At 37.8% G+C, this 14,586-nt stretch overlaps 1 protein-coding gene across 2 annotated transcripts in view; it reads right to left on the reverse strand.

Annotated features, from left to right (window-relative positions):
• DST (dystonin) overlaps positions 1–14,586 on the reverse strand; it is a 291,949-nt gene that overhangs the window by 158,072 nt on the left and 119,291 nt on the right. For both annotated transcript variants that reach the window (XM_066547320.1, XM_066547319.1), the window contains exon 9: positions 2,322–2,488. In XM_066547320.1, coding sequence (XP_066403417.1) covers positions 2,322–2,488 — 167 coding nt within the window. The remainder of the gene's footprint in view (positions 1–2,321; positions 2,489–14,586) is intronic.

Here is a 14,586-nt window from a genome sequence, read left to right on the forward strand (position 1 = left end):
GAACTGTGCAGATCTTTTAGTGTTTAACCTACTTATTGCTCAGAAGACAAATGAAGCATTAAAAGACATCTCTGGAGTAAAACAATATAGTTAAAAATAACAGATGACTGTTTGGGAAGGTCATTCCTCTCTTGTGAGCAATAGCTGGAAATTATTCTCTCTGTTTTAACGGTACAAAACAAAAAAGGAAAGAAAAATAGAAACTCATTGAAATCAGCAGAAGAATCTCATTCTCATTCCATTTGAAATGGAATCCAACAACCTGTAACTTCGCACAGCAAAATACATAAGGTTGGTAAACATTCCTGGAAAGGACAAAATCCTTAAGTGAAGTTATGTTTACAGACAGAAGTTAAGCTCAAAGGAAACTGGCACAGAAGCACACAAAATGGGGACTCTGCTCCCCAGTCACTGAATCAATTGCTTTGTGCAACAGACTGGAGTCAAAGGTGCCTGTTCTTCCCTGCTGAAACACTATGAATGAAACTCACAGGGTAATGCCAGAAACACTGATCCAACAAAGCAATTCAGTCATATCCCAAGGTATTAACATTTGCACAGCTGGAGGACAGAATTCAAGTTTTTCATTATTTATTAACTGGTCTGTACCATAATTACCAGTTGCTTGAGCAGTTAAGGCTACACTGCTCTATGCAAGAGATACAAGGTTCTGAAGAAGCTCTGGGAAATATTTTCCATTACTCATCTCATTAAGTTTCTTCCTTTTTTTTCTCTGTCCAATCCCTCTGTATCTTTCATATTGTTTATTTTTTCAAATACTTGCCTGTGCTATGTTCATTTCTTTGGTTGTTCTGTCCCAAGTAAAACAGCCTTGTCTTCAGCCAGCTATTTCCTTTTGTCTTGCCAATGTTACTAAAAGAGACTTTCTTGCTGGCATGCACCTCCTCCCTGACCAGCTACCCAGAACAGAAGCATGTCAGAAAACAACTCATTGACTGAGATGCAGCTTTGTTTTACCATGAAATTATGCACTGCCACAGCCAGCTTCTCAGGGACTTGGAGCACTGTGCATGATACTTGCAGCCTTTATACACAGCCTGTGAGGAAAAGGCTGCACCTGTCTCCCATTTTACTTTAGTGTCCTAATCCCCATAAGGATCACATGTATGTTGTGTCTACCTAGACCTCCTTCTGTGGTGGGCCAAGTGATCCCACAAGAGGAAATCCAAAAACAAAATAATCTACTCCAGGCTCTGTTCACTGGATGTGCAAGGAAAAGAAAACAAATTTGCCTTTACTGGGGGCACTCCTTCAAATTATACCAATGAAATCATGTACCCTTAAACTTCCTTATTATATGCTCCAGGGCATAGAGTACAACCTACACATGCTATGATAAACCCAGAAAGCCTCGTGCAGTGAAGGACAAGTTAGTACACACTGATTAACCCAGCCGGCAGAATACTCTCCCACGTGGTCCTCTAAGACACAAACCTTCTTAGTCACTTCAGGAACCAAAAAAATACACAATAAATTCACATCACCAACGAAGAGAGAACAGTGAGGAGATCAATGATTAAATCTCTGACAAGCTTGATGCCAAAGTCAGCTTTGTCAAAAGAGACACATTCTCACTTAGAATCCAGAATCAGAAATCCTGTCCTATCAGTAGACACTTTCAGCTGCATTTCAAGTTAATAACCTGTACCTTTAGTCTCTGGTCACAGCCACCAGTGACTCTACAATATCTGCTTAACTTTGTAAGAGTGTGGTCACAAAAGCAGAAATCCCTTCTCAGACTGAGAACATTCAAGCCAACTGGTCACATTTTCCATGAGAATACCCTTTTACAGGAAATGCATCTCAGAGTAGGTCTGGGCTCTACACATAAACACTGAAGAAGCTCTACACTCCAGGGCCATCCAAGGGTAAATTCACACAAGGAAGAAGACAGGGATCTCAGACATATCATACAGTCATACAGTAGTTGATGTCTTTCACCAGCAGTGCAGTTTTGGACTTTGGTGATCAGTTCTGCCTCTGCCCTGCCTACACTTAAACATCAGTATGACAAAAAAGGTCTGTGGAGGAGACTGAATTCTGGAAACATGCTTCCTAGCAGCTTGAACATGCCCCATGAAAGATGTACAGGATTCCCGGAAATACTTCTCTGAGGAAGGAGGGACATGCAAAGGTTAACAAGGCATCCTTTGGCTGCAAGGAGCAGGAAATCACCGAGGAAGAGTCAGTGTCATCTCCACAGCTGCAGTTCTATTACAGCATAAACCATAGAGCCCTCTCTCTTTGTATATTAAAATGCAGTAATTAACATTTTCCAAGGGAGCAAACAGAGTACTTGCCTGTATTTATGAATGATGGCATTAAATAACCTTCCATCGCGCCAGCAGGTAGTGAAATTTTCACAACGTACTCCAGCATAACCCTCTGTTGTTTGCTGCGACCACAGGAGCAGTCTCTCTTTAGCAGACATGTCCTCTGACTCCCCAGTAACATGGATATCAGATATCTAAAACACAGTTAATGTAAAAATTAAAGTTACATCTAATCCATAAGAATGTTTAAAATACTGCAGAAAAATCACTCCGCATTGCTGGAGAATTTATTGTCTGGTGTCTGCATACATGAATACAATTATTATTTAGGTACTGTATTAATTTCTCTCATGTCTTATCCTTATGCACTCTTAGTATTTTCAATGTGAAATACAAAATTCAGTTTTCTTCAGTCAGCCAGTTCTCCGTCTCTTAATTTCTGGGTACAATATAATACTATTGCATAATGCAAAACACTTAACTGTTTATTTATGCTGATAATACAATCTATTTTTATGTATGACACCAATTATGTAAAAATGCTATATAAGTATATATAAATTTCAATATGTTTTATATGTATATAGTCATACAATAACCATATTTATATTATTCATAGCTATGAAATTCCTCTCTTGAAAAAAATTGATTTATAGTACATGTCCTGGAATTCAGTGACAAAACAGTCATTCTGAGTGAAAACTGATAACAGTTTTAAGACAAAATTGTTTGAGAAGTATTTTAGGAATTTTAATTTTAGGACTAAAAGACTGAAGGATTATAAATAGAAATTTTGTCTGATCAAGAAGGTTCAGTTTTCAACTGTATTATCTAAGGATTATCAACTCCTTATCAGGGAAAGCAGGAAAGTATTGGGAATTTTACATCCAAATACTACTTTATGGTACCTTAGATCATCTCTTAATGAAGTTCAGTCAGTTTCCTTGGAAAACTACTACAGCATAAATATAAAGCAGACTTTTCCCTAATTTGCACATGTGTTGTTTGTACCTCATATTACAGAAATTGTACTCAATGTAAAGGTAAACTCTAAAATGGAAGAAAAATAAGATGTGCCTTGACAAAAGAAGTACTACGGCATGTTTTCATTTTTCTCAGTGACTGCCTTTTACCACTTATCCTAACAAGAGGCAACATAAGGTGTTATTATGAACTACATAGGAACCCCTGTACCACAAGGCACTGTATAACAACCTGAATATGTAGCTCAGCCATTACAAAAAGCAGGCAGAGCTGCTTGGGCAGAGGCAAGAGGGCTTGAGGCAATGCCACAGCTTGTGAATAGACAGCAGGCACCTCAATGAGCCCCCCTGGAGGAGGCTGCTCCCACACCCAGCACTGCAGAGACACAGGGGTGCTCTGGCTCCAGAGCCAGCCTGAGGCCACAGCTCAGGGCAGGCTGGCCCACAAACAGCCCTGGGTACTTGAGTTTGCTGCAGAAGAGCTGTAAATTGAGCTGTGCCAATTCCAGCAATCCTGTTCCAGCATAAACCAGGCAGCTACACCCATGAGGTCAGATGGGATGGTCATAATAACTTCTCCCAGCCTCAGAATCTCTGCACACAAAGATATCTTCTGTCTGGGCTCTGACCAGGGGAATTCCGGCTAGGCTGAAAATTATGGGGTTTTCTCACATTAGAGTCACAAAATCACAGTGTAAATAATGATGTATAGCTTGTCTACTAATGTTGCTATGTCATGGCCTAAGACAAGGCGGTGGGAAGCACTGGGAAGCAGGGAACTAGAGGAAGACCCTTAGAGATGTCAGGGCAATGGAGCTCACTGCAATTTCTGCTTTACCATCTCTCATACTTTCAGAGAATGATGAGCATTTACACCCATACAGTAAATTATAGATAAACTTAATGTAAGAAAAAAAAAAAACATTTCTTTCTATTCAAGTAACCCCAAAATCCCAAGTTGTGGATGCAGTCCTTCAGATACCTATCACAGGCCATTGTTTCTGCTGGATCTACGTAAGGGAAAAATACAAACACCAATGCTAGAAAGCAAAACAATTTTAACTGTTCACCTAGCCCCTAAATAACCTGACAGCATTTTTTGCATCCTATTGTCTCCAGCTTCAGCACATTTTTAAGATAAAACAGAAGGGGGAAAAAAAACTTTTTTTTTTTTTTTTGTTCAAAACACATTAGAGAACTGTGATCATTTGTAACTTTCTAGGTATCAAAATCCTGCAAAGATTATTTTCTGAATGAAATACACACGGGATGAGTCGTGTCTGTAAAGAAAACAGAAAATACAATGTGGCAAAAGACCAACTTGTAATCACTCTGAAAGTTTTCTTGTAAAAATCTAGGGAACTCAGCTGTAATACAAGATTTTTCTGTGGGTTAGCTTTATTGTTTGGGATTTCAAAGCAAGAAAGCAAACTAAATGTTTTTTCAGTAGCTTTAGTTTCTATTCATCACAGAACAACCAGATCATAATGTAAATGAAGTGAACCATATACTGCTTATCTGGACAAAGCTTCTGAAAGAGATGATGTCATCCCCAAGTGCCAGATGTCTAGCAGCAAAACCAAAAAAAACCCAACAAACCCAAACCTATATTTTTTGTCTGTAATTTTCAGAAAGTCCTCTGTCAATAATTATGTATTATAATCCTTAATTATCAGGTTTTTTAATGTATTCTAGCATGAGCAAGCTAACAATGCAATTTGCTAATGGCCCTTCCTTACTGCTGAGTTCAAACCCTCAGCCTCCTTCACGGTTAATTGAGCAGGGATGGATCTGTGCACTTCAGACTGCAGAGAGTGCAAACACAGCATGTTTGAGTGCACGTTAGATTCCTCTGGAAACAAGTAATTTCAAACATCAAGGTAACTTCTGAAGACTGTACTAGTATCTGGTGTTAGATATAAACAACATTTTAGTCATGGACAGAAACACAAGGAGAATTTTTACTCTGAACATGACTATTAGGGAAGCTCAGTTGAAATTTTGGATGGCTAAAACATTAATTCCGTTTATTACATGAAGATCAACAGGTTTGGGATCCAAAATCTTCCAAGCATGCTAGTTAGCCATCTGAAGAGTAAGGAAAAGGCTTTTCACTCATAGAGGTAGCCCATTTCACTACAGGTTAAGGAACATTAACATCAGCCTGACACCTGAAACAGCCTGAGCACTTCTGTTCTCTAAATAAAGTATTTCAGCTTTCAAGGCTAACATTTCAGACTTTTAAATAAACATTGAAATAGTATTTTAAAATTAGAAATACTCTAAGTGAAATGGTGAGTCAAATGGTTATATTTAATTACACCTACAAATATGGGCTCTAGTTTGCAAGGTGCCCTATTAAGTTAAAACTTCTTAACAAGTAAAATACCACCACAACAAAATAAGGTGTAAGAGAAAGGGAGAGATCCCATCTTTCCTTTGATAATCCCATAAGGACAGTAGAGATACTTATCCACCAACTATGCATTATCATCAATATTTCTAACATCATTTCCCATAGGAGAAAAACAGAAGAACTATTAAACTAAGAATGATAGAACAGAAAATAAATTAAGGGGAAATCAAATCTTCTACTCATAAAATGTAGTCCTTCCAAGCAAAGTTTGTGTGAAACTTTTGTATCCCACAAGCCTATCATTTGGTCACTATAAACTGCTTAAATAGAGCACATTTGTTCCTTAAGCGTGGAAAGAACGAATTACAGCATTTGCATGAGCAGTTTTTTGCCAGGGATACAGTTCTCCAAATTATCTCAAAGCCTGTGAATTAAAAGTTATGCAAGAAAAAGCAATAAGGTAATTCTCTATGCAGCCCTTCTATTTCAGGATCAAAGTCTTAACTGGCACTAAATACTCTCTCTTGCTTATAACTGGGAAAACATGTTCACTTCTGCTACTGCACATGCTTTTTCTCAGCCTGTAAATTGCCCCTGCATCATACAGTATACAAAATCCAAACACCAAAAAGCCTCAAGCTCTTTCCTTGCACTGATTTTAGTGATGCAGTTTGGAGCCCGCAGAGCAGACTGAAGAAGATTTTTCCAAGAGATCAACAATGATACTGGATTTCTGTGGTTTATTTTCACACCACAAAGAGAAGAAGAGCAAGACTCATACAGATAGTAAGAGGTCTACCCTCTAATTCCATCCAATTCTAAATGTTTTGAAGCAAGACTAAACTTGACATAATGCACTAAACTGCACAAAAGTATATAAGGAGCTAGAGTTGCATGATTCTGGTGGTGTATTATCTCTCTTCCTGGCCACACTGTGATCTGAGAAATGCTTGTTAGGCTTCAGCAGAAAGTAAGAAACTTTTCTCTCAAAGTTATTAATGAGTAACCAAGAGCAACACTTCAGCAGATCCCTCTAAGCTGAGCTCTGTAATCAGGAAAACAGAGGTAATGAAACAGCTCATACTTGAACACAAAATCATAATTTTTTACATGCATAAGAAACCATGCCACAGCAAGAAACTCAAAGGATATATTTCAGTAGAGGGGGCCATACTGTTTCAGAGGGTAAAATGTCATATCTCTGTTACAGTGCAAATTATCCAACTGTATCAATGAGTTTGCTCTGGTGTCTGCTTCTCAGTTTGAAAAGTCAACATGCCTTCAATTGTGCCACAGCTGAGGCACTGTGTAAGCTGAGAGTACTTACAGCACAGGTAGGTTGACAAGGTAAGGGAAGGCTGCTGATCTCTGTAATTATAGTAAAGAAAATAGTAAAGCTGAGATTGCTAACTGCAAACTTTTTGTGCCAGCTCAGGCCACCAACAGGACCTTTGCAAGCTCTCATAAATGCCAGCTTTGCTTAGTATAAAAAAGACAAATATAAGACATTAAAATGCTTTTTTAGCTCTCAAAAACAATCAGAAGGAAATTGGTTATGAGTTTGTACAGTAATTAAAAGTCTGAAATCTAGCTCTTCCTGGTTTTGTTTAGAGGTCAAACCTTGGTGTTCTTAAAATTACTTATACTGAGAAACTTGGGTTGAGAAAGAACTGAACTGATTTTAGCAACTGAGGCATTTAGCCTGATGTGTCAGTAGTTTCATATTCCTGAAATGTTTTCTCAATATCAGTTGATGTAGTTGCTCAGCACAAATCTTCTTTTTTCTCCCTTGCTCTGTGGTAACAAGAGGTATAGACCTGGTTGGAGTAATTAGTGCAGCAGCATTAGAAGTGGCATTACTTTCATTATTCAGGAAAAAGCAGCTATGCTTAGCTGAACAAACCTCATACCCTCTTACTCAGCAGTGATGTTTTATACAAATCAAAGAACATTCCTAAGCTGTTCCTGAATTCCAGCTAAGATTAGGAGGGCAAAGATCTCTGTGTGTATTAGGAGGTTATTTGTACTATTGTGAACTGCGTGTCATAATTGGGTGTGTTATCTATGTTTAAAAAACTAAGCTCAGACAAAGTATTGTTTGATTCCTGTTAGAAAAGAAAATTACATAAGCAAAAGACATTTAGTTAGCTCTTTGCTGGAAAGAATGTCTTTGGCATATGCCCATTCCCTCTGCTCACTCAACTGAAAGCTCAGATGTCCCCATTGAGCATGGGGGATCCATTTTGGACCAGATCCTGGTATCAGCATTTGACTCACATGTACAGACTTCAGTTATCCCAAAGATGGGTGGGGCAAAACTGGAAATATGGATTGAATTGGTAAGCATGGTTACCAAAACTTTACTTTCCTTCAGATATTCTGCAACTAAGATTGTATTTTGGTTTTTTTTTATTGTAAAAACAAAATAATCCTACCCTCAGAGGAAGATGGAATTTTAATAACTAATATTAATAGCTCATCTAGACAGTTTGGGAGGAAAGATCCTTTAAAAGAAGTGTAGAGTGCTATTAACAGGATTAATGTTCACTTGTTCTATTTCAAGCTGCCTACATAGCTCTATCATTCTTCACTTCCTACTGGTCATAACTGAAGAGAATTAGAAATATTCCTTTCCTTGACACAAAACCCAAAGGAATTACAAGACCATGAAGAGGTGGTAAGAAAATTTACTGCTACTGATTTACAGATACTTCTGAAATTTACAGGTATTTTGAAATTTACAGGTACTGAATGAGGTCTCTAAAATGCACTCACTCCACCTTCTAGCAACATTTTAACATGAAAATCTCTTCCCTAAATTGGGAAGCAGATCAAACTACAGAGAGAAAAATAGGACAAGAATATATCAATAGTCCTAAAGTACAGAGTTATTACAGAACCTTTGAAAAAGATCAAGTGGTATGTTCTGTCCTACAAATATCCATAGCATATCCATAGCATAGCAAATATCATAGCATGGTAAAAGGTTCATACACAGTGTCATGAAGATATTTTTGTAATACAAAAATTACTGTTCAAATACTTATCCTAAGCTAACTTTCAAAAATAATGCACTGTATCAAAATATTTACCTTGCTCCTGTTTGGTGCAATGATAAATAACACCTTTTCTTTTGGCAAATGGGAAAGTACAGCATCAGGATAAAACTTTTTTTGTTCAAGTAACGGATCACTTATACTTTGAGAAAGAAAATGATACAACTTTTCACATTTTGGAACATTTTCAATGACTCTGCAAGAAGTTACGTTTAACTCAGCTTCTTCATGCTGTCTGCCTAAAATGTGGAGAGCAGAAACCAAAGTAGTTCCTTTTCTATAACAAAGACCACTGGACTCCTTCAGGAATGCTAATTCTCTCCTGTTATCATCCTGTGAACATTTCCTTTTCCATGCACAGTGTTTCTCTGAATTGCTCTTGTCTTGTTCCTTTAACTGTGTGTCTGTTTCATCAGACTTGGCGAGCCCCTGATTATCACCATGAAAGCTCTCCCCACAAAGAGAATCACTCTTTTCTTCGCCCAAGAAAACTTTTGCTCTAGCAATATCAACTGAAAGGTCTGTACTCACAGGCAGAGCATTACCAGCCACTGTCACTCTCCCGGGGAGGAAGTCGGCCAGTCCCACACTCTTGGGATGAATCTCGGTGTTTTCTGCAATCTCCACTTCATACTGTCTTTTTTCTTCATTTTCTTTAACGTGCACTGAATCTGATCCCACCTCAGTTGATTTCTTTCTCCTTTTTCTTCTGAAATATTTTCTTCCAGGGGAATGTTTATCTGGACTTAAGGGAGCTTTGGCAGGATCTAAACACTGTTCTTCCTTCTCAGCCCTCACACATCCACAGACATTCCCCATTTGGCTGTCTGAAACTCACAGCCACACAGTTTCATTCATTCCCATATATTTAAATAAACTTAAATCCGCCTCAGAAAGTGAAGAACTGCTGTTTCCACTGTAATTTCTTCCAGACTTCACTTGCACCCGCCTCGGTACGTAGCCATTTTGCTTATGAGAAATGCACACGCAATAAACGCTGTGGCTCGCTGCCCAGGCAGGGCCTGTGTCTGATTAGACACTGTGGCTTATTTCTGGCCACCAATCCTCTTAAATAAACATCACTGTTCCAGCGTTGGGCTGTAATGCTGATTGCCTTTCACAGAGATGACATAGCAGTTATGAGCAATAGAAATTTCTCACATGCATTTTAACTTCCTGTTTCACTTAGTAACTTGAGCAAGATAAAGTGGAAAAATATGTAGCAACCTTTGAAACTATTAGCTACACTCCAAATTCAAAAGTAAGCAGCAAGTAAATAGCAGGGGTTTAGTCAGCAGATCTGTATTGCACTCATATGCTTTTATTACCTACCCAATGATCCACAAAAGGGAAGATTAAACTAAAGGATCTGAAATTGCTCTAAGAGCTTGCTGAGGGTCAAGTTTTTATTTGTATGTGGAGTTTTCAGAGCAGCTAATGTGACTTTTCACTGATTTGTCAGCTATAAATAACCTGCTGCTTCACTGCCATCATAAAAGCACAACAGCTTGCTCAGGGCAGTGACACTGTGCACTGGGGCTGAAACTTTGCAGCAGAGTTAAACCTTCTGGCAGATAAAAGTGAAACAAATCATAAAAGCCAATCTATCTAGAAAACAGATCTTAAGTTTACTGTTTACAAAAATTGAGTTTTATCCTCCTCCCATGCTCCTGTAAGGCATTTCTGTGTCGCTCTGAATACGTGATTCAAGAAGCATCTAACTATACCTAAAACTAAGTAGAAATAGACACTTTTAAAATGCAAGCAAGTCTAACCTCTAGGATACCTTGTTTGGAAAAATCTTTTTAGCTTTCCTCTTTGTTTTTGTCATGTATATGTGAAATCTACTAAAACCAGCACACGTCCCAAGGACAGATATGTATGGTTCCTCATGCTGAGAAATAACTACAGAATGACTTGCCAGGCATTATCAGGTGTTACCATTGACTTTCCCTTGCTTATTTGAAAAGGAATTGCAATAATGAGACCCAAAGACTTTATCCCCAGAGGCCAGTTCCACTGAAGTATTCCACATTTTACTGACAGGATCCAGAATGAATAATACAGCAAAGACCTAGGATGAGCCTCTAAAGAATTTCTAAGGATATAGTTGTTCACTGATGATTACTCTCAAGGCACTGGGGTAAAAGCTGACAGTAAGGCTCAGAAAATTTTATACTGTAACACCACAGAATACTGTGACAGACGGGCAGCTATGTACAGGTACAATGCCAAGGTGTTTCTTTTCAAAGTAGACATTTGTTCTATGACTAAACTCTTTCCTAGCCTCAATTTGTATCTTCATTTGTAGCATGCTCAACATACAGGTGCACTTGTGACATTTGATCCCTTTACTCACAATGAAAAAGTTGTATCCAAGTCTGTTTAGAAAAATTACTTTAGAAAAGTGACTTAGGTAAGGCCAGAGGACCTACTGATTTAAAGAACACTTCCACATGGAAGGGTCTGAGATGGGTTAACAGAAAAACACATTAAAAAAAAAGAAGAAGCTTTTTTACCTAAATATATACTTCTTTTTCTTCTCTCTCATCAGAAAAGATGATTAAGGACTTTACAGTGCAATGGGCCAAGGCTGATTTCATTTCACACAGATACAGTTTCTAGTTTAACAACAAGATGCCTAGTAATAATATATGGTTAAAGAGATCATAGTATAATGGTCTCTATTAAGAGACCATTAAGACCTCTATTAAGATATCTATTAAAAAATATTATCTTGATAAAGCAGAAACTATGTAAAATATTAAAGACAAGTTTCCAGCATTTGAATGGAGAACTGCAAATCTTCATGCTGTCTAATTCAAAATGTATTAATGTAACCTACCACTAGTACACTGCTAATGTTATTCTTCCTCCATAAATTTCACAGGGGGAGAGAATTTCCCTAGAAATACTGCAAATTTAAATTTTCAGTGCATGTCCATTTTTAAATTAATACATGTGAGTATCAAGATTTCTAAACAGTATTCTATTAGATTGTATTACTGAGCTTAACTGGAGTGTGGAGAATGTATTTCCATTAAACTGCTTACATCTCTTTAACAGTCATCATGACACCACCTCCTTTCAAACAGAAAATGTTCCTAAAGTACACTGTTATGCCTAATTTCCTGTAGATTTAGTGGCACACTGTCACAAAAATGTAAAATAATATATAATCAAGATAGGTCAGAAGAAACACATTATTGTTCTTTTACAGCTGACAATTACATTTTGTAATGCAGTCAGTAATTTACAGAGTCCCTGATCTTGCATATCCTCTTTCATTCATACTCTAAATTTTGATTATTTTTTTTAAGAGTAACTCAAGTTTTCAAAAATCAGGAGCCACTGAAGTAGAATTTAAAAAAATTTAAAAAAAGAGAGAGACAGCAGAAATATAAGAATCAGATCTAAAGGACTGGTTACAAGATCAGTGTTTCCAACAATCCTGCCCTACTTCTGCATATTCCAGGTCAATCTACTCGAACGCACCCAGTATAACTGCAGCTAGTCCTAGGAGAGAGCCACAAGGACGGTGAAGGGTCTGGAGGGGAAGCCTTGTGAGGGGCAGCTGAGATCACTTGTTCTGTTCAGCCTGGAGGAGACTGAGGGGAGACCTCACTGCAGTTACAGCTCCTTGTGAGGGAAGGAGGAGGAGCAGGCACTGATCTCTGCTCTGTGGTGACCAGTGACAGGAACTGAGGGAATGGCCTGAAGCTGAGTCAGGAGAGGATTAGGTTTAGGATAAGGTTTATTACCCAGAGGGTGGTTGGGCACTGGAACAGGCTCCCCAGGGCAGTGGTCAAAGCACCAGCCTGACAGAGTTGAAGAAGTGTTTGGATAATGTTCTTGGGCACATGGTGATTCTTGGGGTGTCCTGTGCAGGGTTAGGAGCTGGACTTGATGATCCTGAAGGGTCCCATCCATCACAGCATATTAGAATATGGTAGCTCTATAATTTATCCATTTCTAAATATTATCTAGGAATAAATGCATTCCAAATATACCTCTGCAGATAATTAGTAACCTTTATGCCTTTTTATCTTTCTAGATGTAGGTATTTCTGAGACTTAACAATACTTACCAGCTGTTCCTGAGAAGGCTATCAGCTCTCTATTACCAATTCTTTCTGCTGTTTCTTTTTATTTTTTTTTTCCGAGAACCAAATAATAACTTATAGTCACTTTTACTTTCTAAGTCACTCTTGAACCAAAGAAAAGGTCAAGGACAACAGAATTGATATATTGCATTTATATCAGTTGTTGGTGGTTTTTTTTATAAAAACCCTAAGCAAAAAAAAAGCGAAGACGATAAATGAGAGTGCTAGTAACTAAAGAAAAAAAAATGCCACTTTCAGCTAACTAAATTCTATCGAGTCATAACTTTGGTCTCAGCAAGGAAAGAGACAGAGTTAACAGGATTACACTGGAGGTTCAGAAGAGGGAAAATTAAAGTTCTTCCAAAACCTGACAGCTAGAGCATAGATAGGTGATATTCCAAAGCATTAAAATAGTTTACCACTGAAGCCTGTGAGAACTACCACAACTCAGTGATGACCACACCAAGGCCTTTGTCTTGGACATCTGACTAATCTGACTAGACATGAATGGAAGCTCAGCACTGGTTTAAGGCAGAGATCCAGGTGATCAAAGCTGTTAAAGCAACCACCAGGGATTGTTGTGTTTCTTTATCTTGATACTGGGGTTTTCTGTTGTTTTTTTTTTTTTTTTGTTGGTATTTTTTTAAACAGAACATGTAAAAGATACAAATTTATACCCACCGAGGCTGCAGAGTTTTATGGGGAGATTAACAACCAACTTTTTCTGGCATGAAAACCCCTAAGTACAACATGAATAAAGGATTAGACCAACACTTGTGTGCAATTTGACCTGTCTTACAGGCTGCTTAATCACAAACAAGAGGTTAAGATTAAGACATGGAAAACAAATGACTAACACTGAAACATGAAATAGCTCATGCAGATTTGTATGGGTTTGCACTTAACCACAGATTTCTATAATTTGTCAAGCATGTCTGTGACTGGGAAATGGAATAATTTCTTAACATGGGACAGGTGCATAACACATTAAAAGGGCAATGTTGTTGAATATTTGTGTATTTCTAAGTCTGCAAAATTATGATACCATTAGCCCTATGTACACTGCAAATTTATGTTTTATTATTTGTCTCATATAGTTAGCAATTATTGTACAGGAGAAATTATTCTACTTTGGTAATCAAACCATGCCAGGTATCTTTTATCAAAACCCTACTAGTAATGCATTTTAGATCTGGATCAAAGATCCCTTTCCCCTCTTTTTCGTGTGTTTATACAACACAGCAGAAGTAATGGAGCATTTAGCACAAATGGGACGTGTCATTTCACGGCACTAAAACAGCATACCAGATAACCAGCAAGCATTTTGTTGCACAGCCCTAAGGTCACATGCAGAATAACAGAGAGATAAACATAAGTCAAATAGAAAGTGAAAATTAAAGTAGCACAAGATAGAAAACAAGGATAAAAATAAAGGCTTGCCAGCACAAACAAAAGGTTTGGAGCTGTTTGAGCTGTACTGGCAACCACTCCTCAAACTCTGAAAGAGATATTCAACTACCTGAAATATTCAAAATAATAACCACCAACAGGAGAGATTTTATATCCAGTGAGATGGGTAACAAAAAGAGGAATTTTCTCCTTATTGATGGCTTCATGGCATTAAGGACAGAGATTTCATGCTTCTCTCATCCTTGCTGTGATTCACATGAGTCCCAGAAATTTCAAGAATTCCACACCCATTTTCTTACCTAAGACCTAGGAATTTCACTATTTTTTTAATAAATCACCAAAGAATCCCAGAAGAAACAACTAGGAGTTCATCTGAGAAATAAAA

This window comes from Molothrus aeneus, chromosome 3, assembly GCF_037042795.1.
Source record: "Molothrus aeneus isolate 106 chromosome 3, BPBGC_Maene_1.0, whole genome shotgun sequence".
Classification (NCBI taxonomy): Eukaryota; Metazoa; Chordata; class Aves; order Passeriformes; family Icteridae; genus Molothrus; species Molothrus aeneus.